At 32.8% G+C, this 17,959-nt stretch overlaps 1 protein-coding gene across 1 annotated transcript in view; it reads left to right on the forward strand.

The window, feature by feature from the left end:
* The first annotated feature begins 3,477 nt into the window (after positions 1-3,477).
* LOC130943647 (callose synthase 10) overlaps positions 3,478-17,959 on the forward strand; it is a 33,988-nt gene continuing 19,506 nt past the window's right edge. The window contains exons 1-20 of the mRNA XM_057871618.1: positions 3,478-4,016; positions 5,445-5,542; positions 5,680-5,843; positions 6,897-7,020; positions 7,334-7,444; positions 7,631-7,756; positions 8,359-8,448; positions 9,274-9,371; positions 9,454-9,571; positions 10,646-10,774; positions 11,580-11,656; positions 11,724-11,802; positions 12,696-12,788; positions 12,916-13,018; positions 13,111-13,234; positions 15,334-15,523; positions 15,621-15,673; positions 15,857-15,917; positions 16,374-16,455; positions 17,119-17,168. Of these exons, the coding sequence (XP_057727601.1) occupies positions 3,809-4,016; positions 5,445-5,542; positions 5,680-5,843; positions 6,897-7,020; positions 7,334-7,444; positions 7,631-7,756; positions 8,359-8,448; positions 9,274-9,371; positions 9,454-9,571; positions 10,646-10,774; positions 11,580-11,656; positions 11,724-11,802; positions 12,696-12,788; positions 12,916-13,018; positions 13,111-13,234; positions 15,334-15,523; positions 15,621-15,673; positions 15,857-15,917; positions 16,374-16,455; positions 17,119-17,168 (2,178 nt within the window). The 5' untranslated portion in view covers positions 3,478-3,808. The remainder of the gene's footprint in view (positions 4,017-5,444; positions 5,543-5,679; positions 5,844-6,896; positions 7,021-7,333; positions 7,445-7,630; positions 7,757-8,358; positions 8,449-9,273; positions 9,372-9,453; positions 9,572-10,645; positions 10,775-11,579; positions 11,657-11,723; positions 11,803-12,695; positions 12,789-12,915; positions 13,019-13,110; positions 13,235-15,333; positions 15,524-15,620; positions 15,674-15,856; positions 15,918-16,373; positions 16,456-17,118; positions 17,169-17,959) is intronic.

Consider the following 17,959-nt stretch of genomic DNA (forward strand, 5'->3'; position numbering starts at 1 on the left):
AATACATCTATTATAAATTTATAATAATATATATGAGTTTAAAATTTATTGGGGGAACCAAGGCCCCCACTTGCCCCCCTTGAGTCTGTCATCATTTTAATCATTAACAATTATACACATACGTATTCATAATATATATATATATTTCTTTTATTAAAATATTGCAAATTTATATAATTTATTCTTTTTAATAATTGATTTTAGAAATAGAAAGCAATCTTTTTGTTAAAAGAAAAAAAACTTTTTGCTAAGTCCAATAATATCTTTCAATCTTTTTTGTTGAATATTTTGATAAATTATAATGTATAAACTCAATTTTATAATAATTGTAATTATTGTTGCGAAGAATTTATATATAAATAAAAATTAGTGTCAAAGAAAAAAGAAAATATAAAAAACTGCATCATTTTTTACTCCTCCAATGATTTGAAATACTAAATAAATTATTCGAGTCTAAAATATAAGTATATAACTAAACAATTCAACTTGCTAGTCACAAAAAAAAAAAATAATTCAACTTGCTATCCATATATTTATTTGTTACTTCTGTAATATCTTTTATCATTAATTTTACGTAATTAATTAAAACAATTATGTATTCATACAATAAACTTGCATAAAATAACAATAGGAATTGTGCATAGGATTAGGCACAATAATACTTTTCTAAATTATTATTGCTATAATTTTTATTAGATATCTGCTATTCCTACTATTAAATGTCCAAAACTTGATTCACGAAAAATATTAATTGTCTATTTTTGCTAAAACATGATGCACAAAAAATTAATAAATGTTTATTATTTCTATCAAATATCAATTATTAAATGTATAAAACTTGACGATTCACACTACAGCATGTAATTAATTACTTAGAAAGTAACTATACATATAATTGTAAATATTTTCATAATTTTTTTAAATATAGTTTCAAATAATAACTGAAGTTTAATAGATATTTAACTAGTTTTAGCTAGTTGCTATATATCAATGATGAAAATTAACATAATTATTGTTCATGTATTTGACGTGCATATTATTATTCATGGGTTTTATTTTTTAATGAATATTAGACTAATTTATTCAAATAATATATATATATATATATATATATATATATATATATATATATATATCATTTGTAAATTTTATTAATTAAGGTTGATACATAATAAAAAAAATATAAATTATATTTATTAGAATAATTGACAATTTATAGAATTTTAGTTAATAAATGTTAATTTTTATATAATTTTAAAGAAGATATTTGACTAAAATATTATGAGAAGAAAAAACGTAATACTCACATGAGATGTGTCATGTCAATATTTTTGAATCAAAATATTAATGCTATAAAATAATATAATATAATAATATAAATATATTATTTGTAACTTTTATTTCTTCATGAATATTTGACTAATTAATTTAAATAATGAGATGTAAATAGTTATTAAATATCAATTTTTGTATAACTCTAAAAAATACATTTTTAAAATATTTTGAGAAAGACAGAAGTCTCCATATATCACCAGAATGCTCCAAGCTAGCATTTTTTTTTGCATCAAAATACTATCTATTATAATATAATATATAATGATATTATTTATAGATTTTATTTTTTAATAAATATTTGATTAATTAAATCAAACAATGAAATGTATATATGTTAAAGTTATGCTACATATTTAAGTCTTTTTGTCAACTAAATCTAACTAAATTCGATAAAATCAATTTTATTAGTGAGAGCGTGGTGTGAACATTTTCGTGTTCCTTTTCTTCTCCTCTTTTTTTCGTGTTCCTTCTTCTTATTTGTATGTTTCCTTCTCATCGTCGTTCTTTTATTGTTCCCGTCGTTCTTTTTTCCTTTTCCTCCTTCTCTTTACCAGTGATTTTGTAATATTATGCGTTTCTTCTTTTTGTTTTATTTAATTTTTTTGTTTTTACTCTTGTTAAGAGAGTAAAATTAGAAAAGAATGAGAAGGTAAAATAAGAAGAAGATGACGAACAAGAAAAAAAAAGAAGGCGATGCTAATGATGAAGAAGTAGGTGGAGGAGGAGTTTTGAGTTTGATGCAATCTGGATTTAATTTCAGTGCATTATGGTCTTAACGTTTTAAATTGAATTTGTTTGTGTGTTGTCATCATTAAGAAATTTTGATACATTTTGAATTTAAACTATTATACATATAAAAAGAAAGACAACGATAATGACAGCAACGATAATGATGATGATAATAATGATGATGGAGAAGCACAAGGGAAAAAAGGAATGATAAAATTGAAGAAATTCAAATGAAAAAATAAAGAGGAAGAGAAGGAGATGGAGGTGGTGGTGGTGATGACGACAATAACGAAAAAGAAATATTAGAAAAAAAGAGGAGGAGGAGAAGAAGAAGATGATGACAATGAAGAAGGAGGAGGAGAAAGAAGAGTTTTGAGTTATCATTTAGTAATTTTGATGCATTCTAAATTTAATTTTGGTGCATTATGGTTTGAACTTGTTTTAAACTGAGTTTGTTTGTGTGTCATCATTATAAAAAAATTTCAGTGCATTCCAAATTTCAATTGTTATACATATAAGAAGAAGACAATGATAACAATAACGATGACGATAATAATGATGATGAAAGAGGAAGAGAAAAAGAAATGAGGAGATCAAAGAAATTTAAATTAAAAAAGAAAGAGGAGGAGCCGAGGAGGAGGTGGTACTAACAATGACAATAATAAAAGAGAAAAATTTAAAAAAAATGAGGAAGAGAAGAAGAAGTAGTAGTATTGGAGGTGAGAAGAAGAAGAAGAACACAGAGAAATTTGAAGAAAAAAATAAATTCACAAAGAAAGAAGCCGTCAAAAGGTAATTACATATAATGGTGTATTTAGTTGCACATTGATGTCAATTAAGTTATAGCAACTTAGTTGAATTTGGTTGAGTAATTAATTTCGTTGTAAAATATTATTCTATATGTTATTTGCAAATCATATTAATTAAGGTCGATACACAATAAGAAAATATATAAATTAAATTTATTAAAATAATTGATTATTTATAGAATTTTAGTCCTTAAATATAATTTTTTGTATAATTCTAAAAATAAATATATTTTTTTACAATATTATAAAAAAAGTATATATATTAACACTGAAACGTACCACATTAGTATTTTGATACTATAATACTATTGTTGTAAAATAATATAATGATTATTAGCACCGGATTCTATTTTTTTTTTACAGAATTTGGTATGAACATACAAAATTAGTTACGTTAATAATATATTTTTTTATATTTTTTTTATTTATTAGAATAATGATAGCAATGGTTTTAATTTGAAATTCTTTGACATTTTTCTTTGTCCAAACATGTTTTTGACAAGTCATCGACGAAAAAGTTTCACCATTGATCAGGTTACATTCCTAGTAAACACACTTAGCCATTGAAAATTTGAAACGCATTACTTTTTTTTCTTCAGGCAAAGGAAGACCCCGTTGAAAAAGCAAAACAGAACAAACAGAAGAAAAAAAGCGACACTTTTTTCTTTTCTTTTTCATTGTCCAATTACGTCGCCATTTGCCCCATTTTCCATTGATCCGCGTTTTCTTGCAAAATCAAAACACAACGCAACCCTTACTCGTTAAGCTACACAAGAACAATAAACAAAACCCCCAACATTTTCTTCCATTTCCATTATTCTCATCTAAACTCCCTTTCTCTTTCAAATCGTGTTAGTTACAGAGTGAGAACTGAGTTCCTTACTAAGCTCGGTGGAAAAAGGAGAGTCTCGAAGAAAAAGGCGTAACCGCCAACCATGGCTAGGGTTAGCGAGAACTGGGAGAGGCTGGTTCGAGCGACGCTCACCAGGGAGCAGCTGCGAAATGCTGGACCTGGACACGGCAGAATCGCTAGCGGCATCGCCGGTGCGGTTCCGCCGTCGCTTGCTCAGACCACGAACATTGACCTTATCCTCCAAGCTGCCGATGAGATTCAAGCCGAGGATCCTAACGTCGCCAGGATCTGTAAGTGCACACGGTGCTTGCTTTATCTTTGTTTGTTTATTTTTATCTAGTGTTTGATTGTGCACTGGATGTTGTTTACGGAAATGTATATGAGATCTGGATAGATAGGTTTGTTGAATGAGTGAGTGAAGAAAGCCTTGTGAAATTTTTGTTGCCATGCGTTTTGTTTTGGAAATTGAGCTTAGTTTGATGGATAAAAGCTAGGATGAAGCTTAGACTGATGCTAGTTTAAGATGAAGCTTGGTAGAAGAGGACGAGTCATCCTCACAGAGATGAAAAATATACGAATAATAAATAACGGTCAGGATCATGTAAAGACGATTGCAATCCCTTTGAATGTTAGTTAAAGGAACACCTTAATTGGATCATGTGCTGAGCACCAAAAGGTGGTAAGAAAAAGGTATCCTATGTAAAATGTAATTAATAGTTGAAAGGATTTGTTAAGAACCCCAGATTTTCCTTCCAACCAAATACACCAAAGCGCTGCAAAAGCTGCGTTCTGCTGTAAAATCCTTGCTTCTTTGTGCATTCCAAGACCTTTGAATTTAGGGTAGAAAGTTGACACAAGTCAATAAGGCAAATCCATGATTATCCATTGATGTCAAAAGGCCTACTCCAAAGAGATCTCACCATGGGACAATGCAAATTCATGAAGGCTTCTGCTTCTAGAGCATATTATTAATGCTAATACTATCAAGGAGGACTGATCAAACAAAATCTTTGAACACAGAGGGTGGTTCAGATTTCAGAAGAAGTTTTAGCCAAGAAAGACATATCTGGGTTAGAAGAGGAAGTCAAGGACTACTGGACTAGAAACAAGATTTACAAGAAAAGAAAATCAGAGCAGTCAAGATTCCATATCCTAGTATAAGGGACACTTGGATAGGTGAACATGATTAAGCAAAAGGACAGAGGGACTCTAATTCATTGACCTCTCTATCACTGAAGTTTTAAATAAAATGGAACTTCCAATAACGGTCATTGAGGGAGAAGAAGTGACAAATAAGGGAATTGTGCAAGGTGGATAGGTTAAAAGGAGAGTGTGTTGGAATTAAGAACTTGTTAGTTATGTGGCTTTTTGTATTCTTGTACTAGCTAATCATTGCTTTGTTTCTAGTGGTTATTGCTTAGTGTCATGTATATTGTGTTTATTGTTTAATATCATATATGATACAAATATAAATTGTCTGGTTGATTAGAGCTCATTTTGTTATGGTGCCTTGTAGAAAAGATGGTAAAATCTTGTTTTAGGGTAAGTTGAAATAATTACTTTTAAAAGAATCAAGTTATTTTTGTTTTGAGTATGTCAAAAGTATGTTCAAGAAAATGATTATGTTTGGACATTACTTTTGTTGGACATTACAAAGTAAATTTACTTTTGAAGGTAGAATTACTAGAACTGACACCCTTCTTTTTTTTTGGCTTCAGTGTGTGAGCAGGCTTATACCATGGCTCAGAATCTTGATCCCAGCAGTGATGGCAGGGGAGTTCTTCAGTTCAAGACTGGTTTAATGTCTGTTATTAAGGTATTAGTAGCAAATCATGGTTGTGTAACAGGAAACCTTTTGTTTGTTTCTTTTTCCTTGTTTTCTTTTGTTCCTTTCAAGTGATTTTGTAGTTCTTATCTGCTCATTTTTTAATTTTCATTTGCCACATTTATTAGCAAAAACTTGCTAAAAAGGATGGGGCCAGGATTGACCGCAATCGTGACATTGAGAACTTATGGGAGTTCTATCAGCGCTACAAGCAACGACATAGAGTGGATGACATCCAACGGGAAGAGCAGAGATTACAAGAATCGGGAACTTTTAGTTCTACACTGGATGAGTATGCCTAACATATAATTTTGTTGCTAATCAGATTTGTGGTAGTTTAGGCCACTACTTGTTTTGTCACTGAGAACACAAATTACTGTTTTTTCTGTGCCTAAAATTTGTTATTTTAACTGTGTCTTAAAGGTTGGTGTCAGAATGGGGTGCTAGGAGGCTAGGGTGTGAAGGATCATTTATAATTTTGATCACCATTGTGTGTAACTAAACTCTCTAGAAATACTTATCTTTAGCTATGTACAAAATGGTATAATGGAGCAGTTAATTCCTAATCTGAGGAATACTTAAATAAGAATCCTGTGTACTAATTCACCAAGAATCAGCCACAGCGTTTTACAGTTGCCTATTTAACGTCTAGAAACACTCGCTTGCCTGATTTGTTGCTCAAGCTGATAGGATTTCATCTAGAAACAATGTGGAACCCACTGAAATGGCTGCAAAGCCGTCCATTTGATTTCCCTAAATTTGTTAATGTTCCACATGATTTACAAGGGAGTGAACCGAGTGAGTGAAATTGATGTTGGAACAGCCTTTCTCCTTTTTTGTTTGTTGTTTGTTTTTTGGCTAATTTGATTAGCAAGTGATATAGTGAGCCGATGAGAGTAGCAGAACAGTTTAGACAATACTGGGCCAGCCAGCTAGGATAGGACTGCTGTAATTACCTCACAACTGTCATAACTAATAAAACAGAAAGACAGTATTCCCTCTTAGACTAGCTTTCTCAACATGCTACAATTCTATTGTATATAAAGCACAACATAATATTCTCAATTAAATCTCCATAACAGATTCAGTTACATACTTGCATTCCTTTCACTCTCTCTTGTTCTCTCTCCTCAAATCATAATAACAAGAAAAGACTTTTATGAATAGCATGGAGGCCATGCGATACTTGTTACTGAGACTTAGAAAGATGCTGAATTTGTAAAGCACGCAAAATGGCCATCTCAATTACTTGCCCCATTTTCTTTATTAAAACGATAAGTTCACTTTATCTTGATAACTCTGTGATCTGCTGGTTACACATGTGAATTGTTTTCTATTGTTCTAGGTTAAGGCTAAGGGCATCAGAAATGAAAAAGGTTGTTGCCACACTTCGTGCCTTGGTGGATGTCATGGAATCACTTAGTGGCGATGCTGATCCCGGTGGAGTTGGAGGCCTCATTAAGGAGGAGGTACTGCTTTTGTGTTAAAAAAATAGGAATGTTAACTTGATAATTTTTTTTTCCAAATAATAATTTCTCTGTTGTAACAAATTGTTTTACCAATTTCTTATATTTTTTATTATTAAGCTAGTGGTATTTCACTTTCATAATTATATGCTACTACTTTTCCTTTTATTTTTGGGATAACAGTTAATGATGAGATAAGGAAATTTTTTGAGTCCCAGTTCTCATCTGGCTGATTTGCATTCTATTTCTGCAAATGCCTTATAAGAATTTTTTTAAAGATGCTGCTTAACTTTTGTAATCCTTAATGTTTTTTTAGTTGAGAAAAATAAAATCTTCGAGTACGACGTTAACTGGAGAGCTGACGCCATATAATATTGTTCCTTTGGAAGCACCGTCATTAACCAATCCTATCAGAATCTTCCCAGAGGTAAGGTGAAATCTTCATAAGGCTTATGGTACTATTGCTAATGGTAGAATCCTTTATGGTGAATTTTTTCTGCTGTCCTGCATCTTATTGTTTGCATGATTCTGTAATATATTTTTCTCAAATTTGTAGCCTGTGCTTGATAGTTTTTCAATAACTGGTAAGGTTTTGTTTGGCTTTGAATATCAGGTTAAAGGTGCAATATCTTCAATTAGATATACTGAGCAGTTTCCTAGACTTCCTTCTGGATTTAAAGTATCTGGACAGAGGGATGCAGACATGTTTGATCTTTTGGAGTATGTTTTTGGTTTCCAGGTTTGTAATGTATTCAATTTCCTCTTCTGTTGCTGTGTATTATGGTTCCTAATGTTGTAATTGACACATTATATAGGTTCGATCTGGAGTCTCTCTCTCTCTCTCTCTCTCTCTCTAACCACGTATGATGAAAGTGTAACACATATTGATTAGAAAATTTTCCCAATATTAGCATTATGTTAATAAACATTTACTAGAATAAGTAACAATAGAGGGACTTTTAGCCAATGTTGGTGTGATTCAGTTGGAGCATAAGTTGTATTTTTATGGAAGACAGGAAGGCTTTCAGATAAGCAGGTTGTTTGGGATAAGTTTTGATGTCTTGCACCTACCTGGTCCATCACGGGGTTCGTTATTCTATTTAGAGGGATATCTCTATCTGATATCCCGGTATTTAATTTTCTCTTTGCATCCTTTCTGCTGGTTGTATAGTTGACGTTGTCATATACAGATGTTAGACTTGGCAAATGGGATTTTGCTGCAAGTTTCTTATAGTGATGACCGAACAAGATTAACTTTGAATTATGCAATAGCTTGGAGTGTGATATTTTTGTTTGGCCAAAAATGTTCTTATTTACTGATGATAATTGTCATATACACAGAAAGACAATGTAAGGAACCAGCGTGAAAATGTTGTGTTAATGATAGCAAATGCACAATGTCGACTTGGCATGCCTACCGGAACTGATCCAGTAAGTGCTCTCTTGAGCTGCTTACCATTCTTAGCTGTAATCACAATATTTTGATGCACATTAGCTACCATACTTTTAGCTTTTTTTCAATGTTGGTTTAGTACTTCTACATGAAATTGCTAACAAGATGCACATGTTATGTTTCTATTGGTGGTTAAGGAGCTAGTTTTCTCAGGATAGGTTTGTATTAGTTTTTACCGTTATATAATCTTAACTGGATTTTTCATCATTTACCATATTCTTGAGCATAAGTTCATTCAACTGTATTAATGTTTTGATGAAATTTGAAGAAATATAACTTTATAACTGTCATGAAACCACTCATCCTAAAAGCTTAAGCTGATAGGAGAAGGTAACACTAATGGTTATATCTCTAACAATAACCTAGTTGTAAGTATTTATTTTTTTTGGTTTAGAGAAGCTTAACTTAGGTAAGAGAAGGTTGTGTTGTGTTAAGTGGTTTGTGTTTGTAGTGGTGTGTTTAAGTGGTTTATTGAATTACAAAACACAAATGTGGTGAACTGTATATTTTCCATACATGCTTGTGGTTTTATATGTGCAAGAGGGCATATTACTCTTTAAGCATTTTGTATTTTTCCCACTATTAATCTTCTGTTGAAAGAATGGTACTTGTATTGTGAGGTCTGAAGTATGTTTATAATAGATATTTTAATGCTTATATTTGAAGACTATAGAGTGTGCATGCACATGGTTATGGCCCATTGGTGTATATTGTATGGCAATTTCTTGTTGTGCATTGGTATGTGATTTATTATATTTATTTATATTTCTACTTATCTGTTCTTGGTTTGGTGGGATGTACAGAAAATAGATGAGAAAGCGATAAATGAAGTCTTCTTGAAGGTACTAGATAATTATATTCGATGGTGCAGATACTTGCGAATGCGACTTGCTTGGAATAGGTCATCACATCTGCTATAGCTCATGATTTGAATAGCTTTGCTTTGTTGTACTTTGCTTGATTGGATCTTCTGTTTCCTGCAGTTTAGAGGCAATTAACAGGGATAGGAAACTTTTTTTGGTTTCCCTTTATTTTCTTATTTGGGGTGAAGCAGCAAATGTTCGCTTTCTCCCTGAGTGCCTTTGCTATATATTCCACCATGTAAGTCTTTATGTGGCTCTTTAATTTGGTACTTCGTTGCCTCTGCTAGAATTATTTACTGCAAATAAATTTTAGAAAACCACTCTTTATAGTTGATCTTTTCTTGTACATATGATTCCATGCTTTCAGGGTTGGTACTTCCTCCTTTATTGTTTTGGGGACCATTGCTTCATATAACTCCGTCCAAAATGCTTTCATGACAGCTTCTGGATGGAGTTTTTTTTTTGGGTTGCTTTCTTAAAATCAAATAATTATTTTAAACAGTTTTCCAAAACCAATCAATAAATTAATTGTATGCAATTATACATTATTGTTGTTTTTAGTCACTGGTTGCACCCTCTTTTGAATTGGCATAAAGGTGAATAATTTTATAACCTTACTTACCTTAGTATGTTATATTTGACTTCTTTTTCTTTCTTATTGAAATTAATATCCTCCAGCTCACATCAATTTTGGATAACTAGGATGTGTTGCTAAATATTAGCTTCTAATTAAGGTACATATGATGAAGCATAACTTATTGTTTGGATTATTTGGTTGGTGCAAAATGCTTGCATTGCAATGACATTTTCTAGCAAGCAAGTTTCATGGGATTGGATCAGACGTCTAGCATGTATATAGGACTTTCCCTGGATATGTTATGACTTATGAGATTGGAAAGCTATTCTTTATATATAAAACTTAGTTTCTGTCAGATTTTATCTTTAATAAAAATTTTCTATTCACTAATGGTGTGGAAATTTATGGGTGTTGCCATGGTCATAGTTTATTCTTTTTAATTTATGCTGGTGGTAGTCATGCATCATTTATAGTGAGTTGTTTATATATTTTGAATTCAGAGGTCTGGATCAGGAAAACTTTAAATAAGTGCTGTTGGTATCTCTGTTTTCATTAAAGTTTTCCCTGCTTTCTTTTTTGGTTAATCGATGAAAGGAACGACTGCATGGAGTGTTATTGGTTTATTCCCACTTTCTAATGTTAGATAATTTATTTTTAAGTATCTTTTACATTCAGACATTTCAAATTACTTTTGAAGAAGGTTAATTTTCTTTTTTCCTGTTATTTGTTACTTAGATGGCAAAAGAGTTGGATGCTATTTTGGATCATGGAGAAGCCTATCCTGCTTCCAGCTGTACTGCCACTGATGGTTCTGTGAAATTCCTTGAGCAAATAATTTGTCCCATATACGAGATCCAGGCTGCGGTCAGTTGCATTATTTACCGCTCTTGCTATGTTATCCTTCTCTATTGTAATGTAGTTCTATGAATTTAAGCATTTTCATCTATAAGTATCCTTCTAATTAGTTTCATATTTATTTTGAATTTGCTGATTTCCATTTTGTTAAAGAAATCATATCAATAGTCACCTTTTTTGTGCACATACATCTTGTCTGCTAAAAATTCCTCACCTACATTAACATCTAGGTAATTAGCCATTGCAAAGTCCAATGATTTGCTAGAAGCCTAGAAAAGCATTTGAAATGGTAGGATAATGATTCGTATTGTTGAACTTCTTAGAAGTTTTATTAGGTCAGGCTTTAGCAGTTCTTAAGTAGTATAAATGGTAGCCAATTTGTTAAATGAAATCAATGAAGCTTCTGATTCTGATTCGGCTCCGGTGTCACAGATACGTCTACTTGTGTCTTCATTTTGAGATCCTATTGTGGAAAAGATTTTTAAGTATTTTGGAAGCTAGAAAAGGGCCTACTTTTCGTTAGGCGTGGTGAAATCATCCTCATTAAAGCTTGTCTCTCTAGTATTCCACTCTTTCTTATGTTTCTTTCATATTCTCTTGGGGTTTTTGCCTACTGGCTAAATTATTGATAAGATTATGAGACTTTCTTTGATCCAAGGCTTCGGAGATGAAATGGGACCTTCTGATGAGGGCTTATCCTCTTTTCTATATCCTTTGATATTTGAATAAAATTTCTTTTTTCTATTAATAATTCGACATACATAATTATTTTTCATACCCAGTCTCACCTCTGCCAAAAAAAAAAAAAATGCAGGAAGCTGATCGAAACAACAATGGGAAAGCTGCACACTCGGCATGGAGGAATTATGATGACTTCAACGAATACTTTTGGTCAGCAACACTGATGCCTCAAAACATTTTGGATGTAGAATTGCCTTCTAATTTCAGTAATGTGTAGGTCTCGTGCTTGTTTTGAATTGGGCTGGCCAATGAAGAAAGATTCCCCATTCTTAAGGAAACCTAAAGGCCGCAGAAGGGTTAGTTTTGGATCTTTGTATTACTCATCCTTTAAAAGTTATGTAGGTATTTATTCTTGCTGAGCTTTGTTCAGAAGTACGATGTGTGTATCTTTCTTGGTTTTTCAATCTGTACAACGTTTGGAATTTATTTATCATTGATGATTTTTCTTGAACTTCATTTCTGTTAAAAATGATATTTATTTTTCTCTTGCTGTTTTTCTAATTGATTTTCTCCTACTTTCTTTATTGTAACTTTAGAATGTTCTTTCAATTTATGTGCTAGTTTACATAGTGCATTTAGTGTCTGCTTTGATAGTTAATGGTAATTGCACTTAACTTTTTTGTTGGTGTCATGTTAACCCCCCCAACAAAACACACACACACACACACACACAAAAACATGTGGTTCTCTTGCTTCCTCCTTTCTTTTATATTATATAATTTTGCCTTTTACTACACTGGTAAACGCTTATATCTTGTGCTTTGTCTTGTGGCTGGCTTTTGTAATAATGGTGGTTTGTGGAAGCCTTATCAAGATCTAATGAGTGCAAGTGTTTTTGAAACAACAAAGATCTGGTTCAAAATACATCAGCTTCATTGAGCCTGGACAGAACAATGAACGGCTAATACAGCTGTCATCAACTAACTTAGCCTTGGTCTGAATCAGCAGCTTACTAACTTAAGAATATTATAGAAATTATTGTGTACACCAACGTATTATAAAGTTTTTGTTAGTATGATCTTGTAGAGTATGTTCCTGTGGACATTGTTTGGCTTGGAGACATTGATGTAATTGCTTATGAGTTATGACTAGTTTGAATGACTATATGGGTTGGGCTGTTTTTGTATTCTATATCACATTGATTATCTGATTATGTCTGTTGCTCGTACGTTAAACATGTAATCAACAGACTGGCAAAAGCAGTTTTGTAGAGCATAGAACGTTTCTGCACTTGTTCCGAAGTTTTCATCGGCTTTGGATCTTCTTGGCATTAATGTTGCAGGTTTCCATTTTCTGTCAACCTTTCCTATAAAATCTCATTCTTTCTGTCATTGTTACCCTGACATTTAGATGCTGGTTACCAACAAATGATCTAAACATAATGTTTTCCCAACTCATATTGCATGCAGGCATTGACAATAATTGCTTTCAAGGATGGAGATCTCGATCTGGATACTCTTAAAACAGTACTTAGTATTGGGCCGTCATTTGCAATTATGAATTTTGTCAAGAGTAAGCCTTTAGTGTTATGTTCTTAACTTCTTATGAAGTTATTTCTCATTTGAATGACATGTAGTTCTCAGTATATGTATAATGATGAATAGGCATCCTGGATGTGTTGCTTACATTTGGGGCATACAGCACCGCAAGGGGAATGGCTGTCTCTAGGCTAATTATAAGGTTTTTCTGGGGTGGCTTGACTTCCACGGCCATAACATATCTTTACTTGTGAGTTTCATGTTTCCTTTAGCTACGTTTTCATTTAATTAGCAATGATGTTGGGAAACAAAAAACCAGATTGATGAGCCCCCCCCCCCCCCCCCCCCCCCCCCACACACACACACACACACACACACACACACACACACAAGCCTCATCACTTCGATGTGGCACTGCAATCACATCTCAAAGTGAAGCAGATTTTTTTAAGGTGTTCTTGAATTGAAACGTAAGAATAGGAATAAGAAAGTAACTAAAAACAAAAGCATTTATAAACAAGCTGCCATGGTGAATCTATAAAATCCTTTAAGTATGATAACTTGATGCCATAGAGAATGAGATTTTGAAGGAAATCCCCCATAGCCATTTTGCCACCAATGTAATGTTCTAAACACAAAATTGCCTGGATCCAAGCCTCCTTTAGGACGACAATAAACTTCCCAATTCATGAATTGGTCCCACTTCATATCCAAAGCACCACATCAAAGAAAGTCCCTCATAATCTTTCAAATGGTGCTGGCCATTCCCCCTAGAATATGGAACAAGGATAAGAAGTAGAGGAATATCGGAGAGGCATGCTTGAATGAGTGATACGACCACCTAGAGAAAAATAGGTGCTAAGAAATCTTCTTAACAACATGATCCCAAAAGGAAATGGATCTAGGTTTGCCACCAAACGAAACAAGAGGCCACTATCAAAATAGGACACCAAGCCATAGATGCTAAAACAGAAAGGTCATGACGTGTTGTATTAATCCCGGCTAAACCACTCTTGGACATATCCGAAAAATAGAGAGAGCATTTAAAACGAGCTATCATTTTCCAACAATAAGATGGTGTCATTGACAAATTGTATATCGGATATCATAGTCCCTTCAGAACCCATTTTGACACCTTCACTAATCCTTCAGACTCCAACTAAGAGTGTCCACTACTAAAGTGCACAAAAAAGCGGACAAACCTTGTCTGAAGCTCCTTTCACCACAAAACCATGACTTTGGCGCTCTGGTTACAGTAATTGAGACAGAACTTCTTGTATGAGATTCTGTAATCCAACTTACCCCCCAAGAACAAAAACCTTTCCTTTGCATAACTTTATTAAAAAGTCTCCAACTGACCTTATCATAAGCTTTCTCAAAGTCAAACTTAAAAACAAGATATTCTTTTACTCTTCACCTTAGTCCAGCCTATATAGCCATTTCCATGGCGTCAACAACAAACCCCGACCTCTAACTACTTAACAAAGCTTTTTCTCTTTCTCCATTTGCTATTTTATGAAAATGTTTAGAATTTACATCCGTATCCTTGGCTCATTTGATCTGTATTTATTGTCCACAACTCACCCCGTACTTCACTCTTATTGTAACTTAAGCGTTCAAGACACCAAAACAATTTGAAATACTGACCAAATTGTTGATGAATAGTGATAGAATTAGAAATCAAGTAATATCAGTGGTCAACTGCAATACAAAAAAATGGAACTCGAGTAAACATGACGGCAAATACTATAGCGAAGGGAGATAATGAGTTAAATTTAGTAGCTTCATCTTATAATTGAGTGGGCCTCACTCCAAATGCTATCTCAAAAGGTAATAGATACATCACACTTATAAGCTTCATAGATATCTTATCCTTGATAGATGTAGGACTTGTAATACACCTCCTGATGGCCAAGAATGATCATCTGGAGCGTGAACATTTATGGGTGGTTGACCCAACAACATTGGATCGGATAGACCTTGATACCATCTTTAAAATTGATAGGACTTAACCGCAAAAGCTAGCTTGGGTGGTGTGAGACGCATCACATTTAGAAACATCAGTGTCCTTATCCTTGATGGTTGTTGAACTTCTAATACTTCAATCCAAAATATTTGCGATACTGTGGATATCAGTGTGTAATCAATGATAACACAGTATCAGATTCTGGACAGTTATAAATAGGAATGTTTAAAGCCTCTTTTCTAGTGATTTTTTCCTTGGTTGTTAGGTACATTGGAAGACATCATTACTACCAAGAATTTGTTTGCTGTAAATGCATTGTAGGGCCACATCATCAAACCTTCTTTACCGTGAAACTTCTGACGATTATTATGATTCAATTGCAGGAAGGTTTTGCAGGAAAGGAATAGTCGTAACGCAGACAATTCATTTTATTTCCGAATATACATTCTTGTACTAGGTGTTTATGCTGGTCTACGTCTATTCCTAGCACTGTTGCTCAAATTTCCAGCCTGTCACACATTATCAGATATGTCTGATCAGTCCTTCTTTCAGTTTTTTAAGTGGATTTATCAAGTGAGTAATTTTTAGTTAGGTTTGACAAGTAAATTTCCTCAATGTACTTCTCTCTGTGTTCTGACTGGTGTTTTGGCTTTTCCAATGACTAATGCAGGAAAGATATTTTGTCGGGCGCGGTCTTTATGAGAAGATGAGTGATTATTGTAGGTAGGTTGTATTCTGAACTAGTTATGAAAAAATTTCAGTTACCTCTGGTTCTGTAACATTAATACTTTTAGCAAGAGTGTTTTACACTTTTGCCAAGTGCTTGTCAACATGTTTTTATTAAGGTTGTGTTATACTTCTAATATTCATATTTACTTACCATGTCGTTTGTTTCCTACCCTGCAGATATGTGATCTTCTGGCTGGTGATATTTGGCTGCAAGTTTACCTTTGCATACTTTCTACAAGCAAGTCATTACGTTTTATACATTTATTTATCATTTTTTTAAGACAGATAACAGATAGCTAAACTAACTATAATTTGATAAAAGTATAGGGAAAAACCTTTTTCAATTGACTCTGTGAGAAAGATTTTGATTATAACCCATTTTGAATACAAAATAATCTATTCCAGACTTCTATTGATGTTTGTGTATGTCCGCTTATTTTATTTTTAAAAAGATGCAAGGAGGTCCCAATGCTTTTGTGCATTCATCTCTTAAATAGAATATCTTTTTTCCATAATGTTTGTACATTTGAATGCTGTTTATTCAATAATTGCCTATACTTAATTTGATATTCAAAAAAAAAGGAAGAAGAAATTATATAGTAAACCAGATGCAATGTTGAGAGATTTTATGTTTGCAATTTACTAAAACTTATTGTAGTATAAAACTTGCTGTAATATATATCTAATATTGCAGATTCGACCCCTTGTCAGTCCTACCAGGATCATTCGACATCTTCGCATTAATGATTACTCTTGGCATGATTTAATCTCGAAAAGTGAGTTCCTGTTGTTATTCTTACATTTTCAACGGATCACAGTCTCGTTCAAGGATTCTTTTTTTTTTTTTTTTAAATGAGAAAATTCTTCTTCTGATAGGCTGCATTTGATATTTGAGACAGGATACATATACAGTAACAGATAGAAAACTTAGAAGGACAAGAAATACATGAAATTTGTGTCCTGGGACATTATTTGTCCCTTCTATCTCCTTCCTTTTTTTTTTCCCTATGGACAGGAAATACATGAAATTTGTGTCTTGGGACAATTTGTATTGTATGCATGAGTACAGCTCCAAATACATTTTGGTGCCTCTTTGTCTTTTCATTTGTCTTGTCTCAACAACCAAATGCAACAATAGAAAATGAGTGTTTTTTTTTGGGTGGTTGTAGCTTCAATGAGATGGAAGAGATGCATTTTATATTACATTAACGCTGGCATGGTGTCGAAAGCCAGTTCTCATTATAGATTAGACAGAAATTGGTGGAATTGGACATTACATAAATAATTTGTATTATTACTTCCATAAATGGTCATTTAGGTAACATTTTGCTAATGAAGTGTTTATTTGGATATGAGTGTCTTTCTTTGTTCTTTTATATTTAACATATAAATATAAGATAGTTGTGTTTGTCACTGATCTGTGCATGTGAATTTTGCAGACAATAACAATGTGTTGACTATAGTTAGCTTGTGGGCTCCTGTTGTGGCTGTGAGTTTCCTTCAATTAACTTTGTTCTCAATAATCTAAGTAGACTTTGTTAATCATGTGATGTTGTGTTTTGTTTCCCATAGTCCTTTTGTTGATTTTATATAAACTTACCTAGGAGTTTTGTGAAATATTAAAACAAATACATGAAAGTGCGGGTGTGTACACAGACACACACAAAATTATATGCAGTTGAAAGTTAAGTAATGGATAGATCAGGTAAGAATAGAAAATCAACTCTGGACGTGGCAGAAAAAATATGTGTGGTCTGTCTGTCGTAAATTTTGGTTATCTCATTAATTTTTTATTCGCCACAATACTTGATAGATATTAATGGTATTGTGTTAGAGTTTTATTAGAATGGGCTTTTGCTGGTTGTACGATACTACTAGTACATCACTTAGCTATTTAGCATAGAATAAGACAGTGCTTAGCTAGTATTAAGTTGTGTTATAGCATGTCATCCTTTCATCAAGATCTATTGCTTTTCAACTTTTACCTTCCCTTTTTCGATTGAAACTTTTGGGTGAGGTTCAGCATAACAATAAGATCTATTATTCTTATGTTTGATGTTTGCCTTATAGTTGTACATCTACTTGTATTCATGTTTTCCAGTAGTCTACATATTCCAAGGTAGACAGATGAAGGTTTTGAAGAATGTTAGCATACTTTGAGAAAGATTATTCCTCCAATTGTTTATCTTACACTTTCCATTTTCACTTTTCGCGTTAGCATAATAGAGTTTTGTGATAAGAGAGAATTCAGAGACTTAATGAGAAAGCTCCAGAAATGTG

Source organism: Arachis stenosperma, chromosome 8 (genome assembly GCF_014773155.1).
Source record: "Arachis stenosperma cultivar V10309 chromosome 8, arast.V10309.gnm1.PFL2, whole genome shotgun sequence".
Classification (NCBI taxonomy): Eukaryota; Viridiplantae; Streptophyta; class Magnoliopsida; order Fabales; family Fabaceae; genus Arachis; species Arachis stenosperma.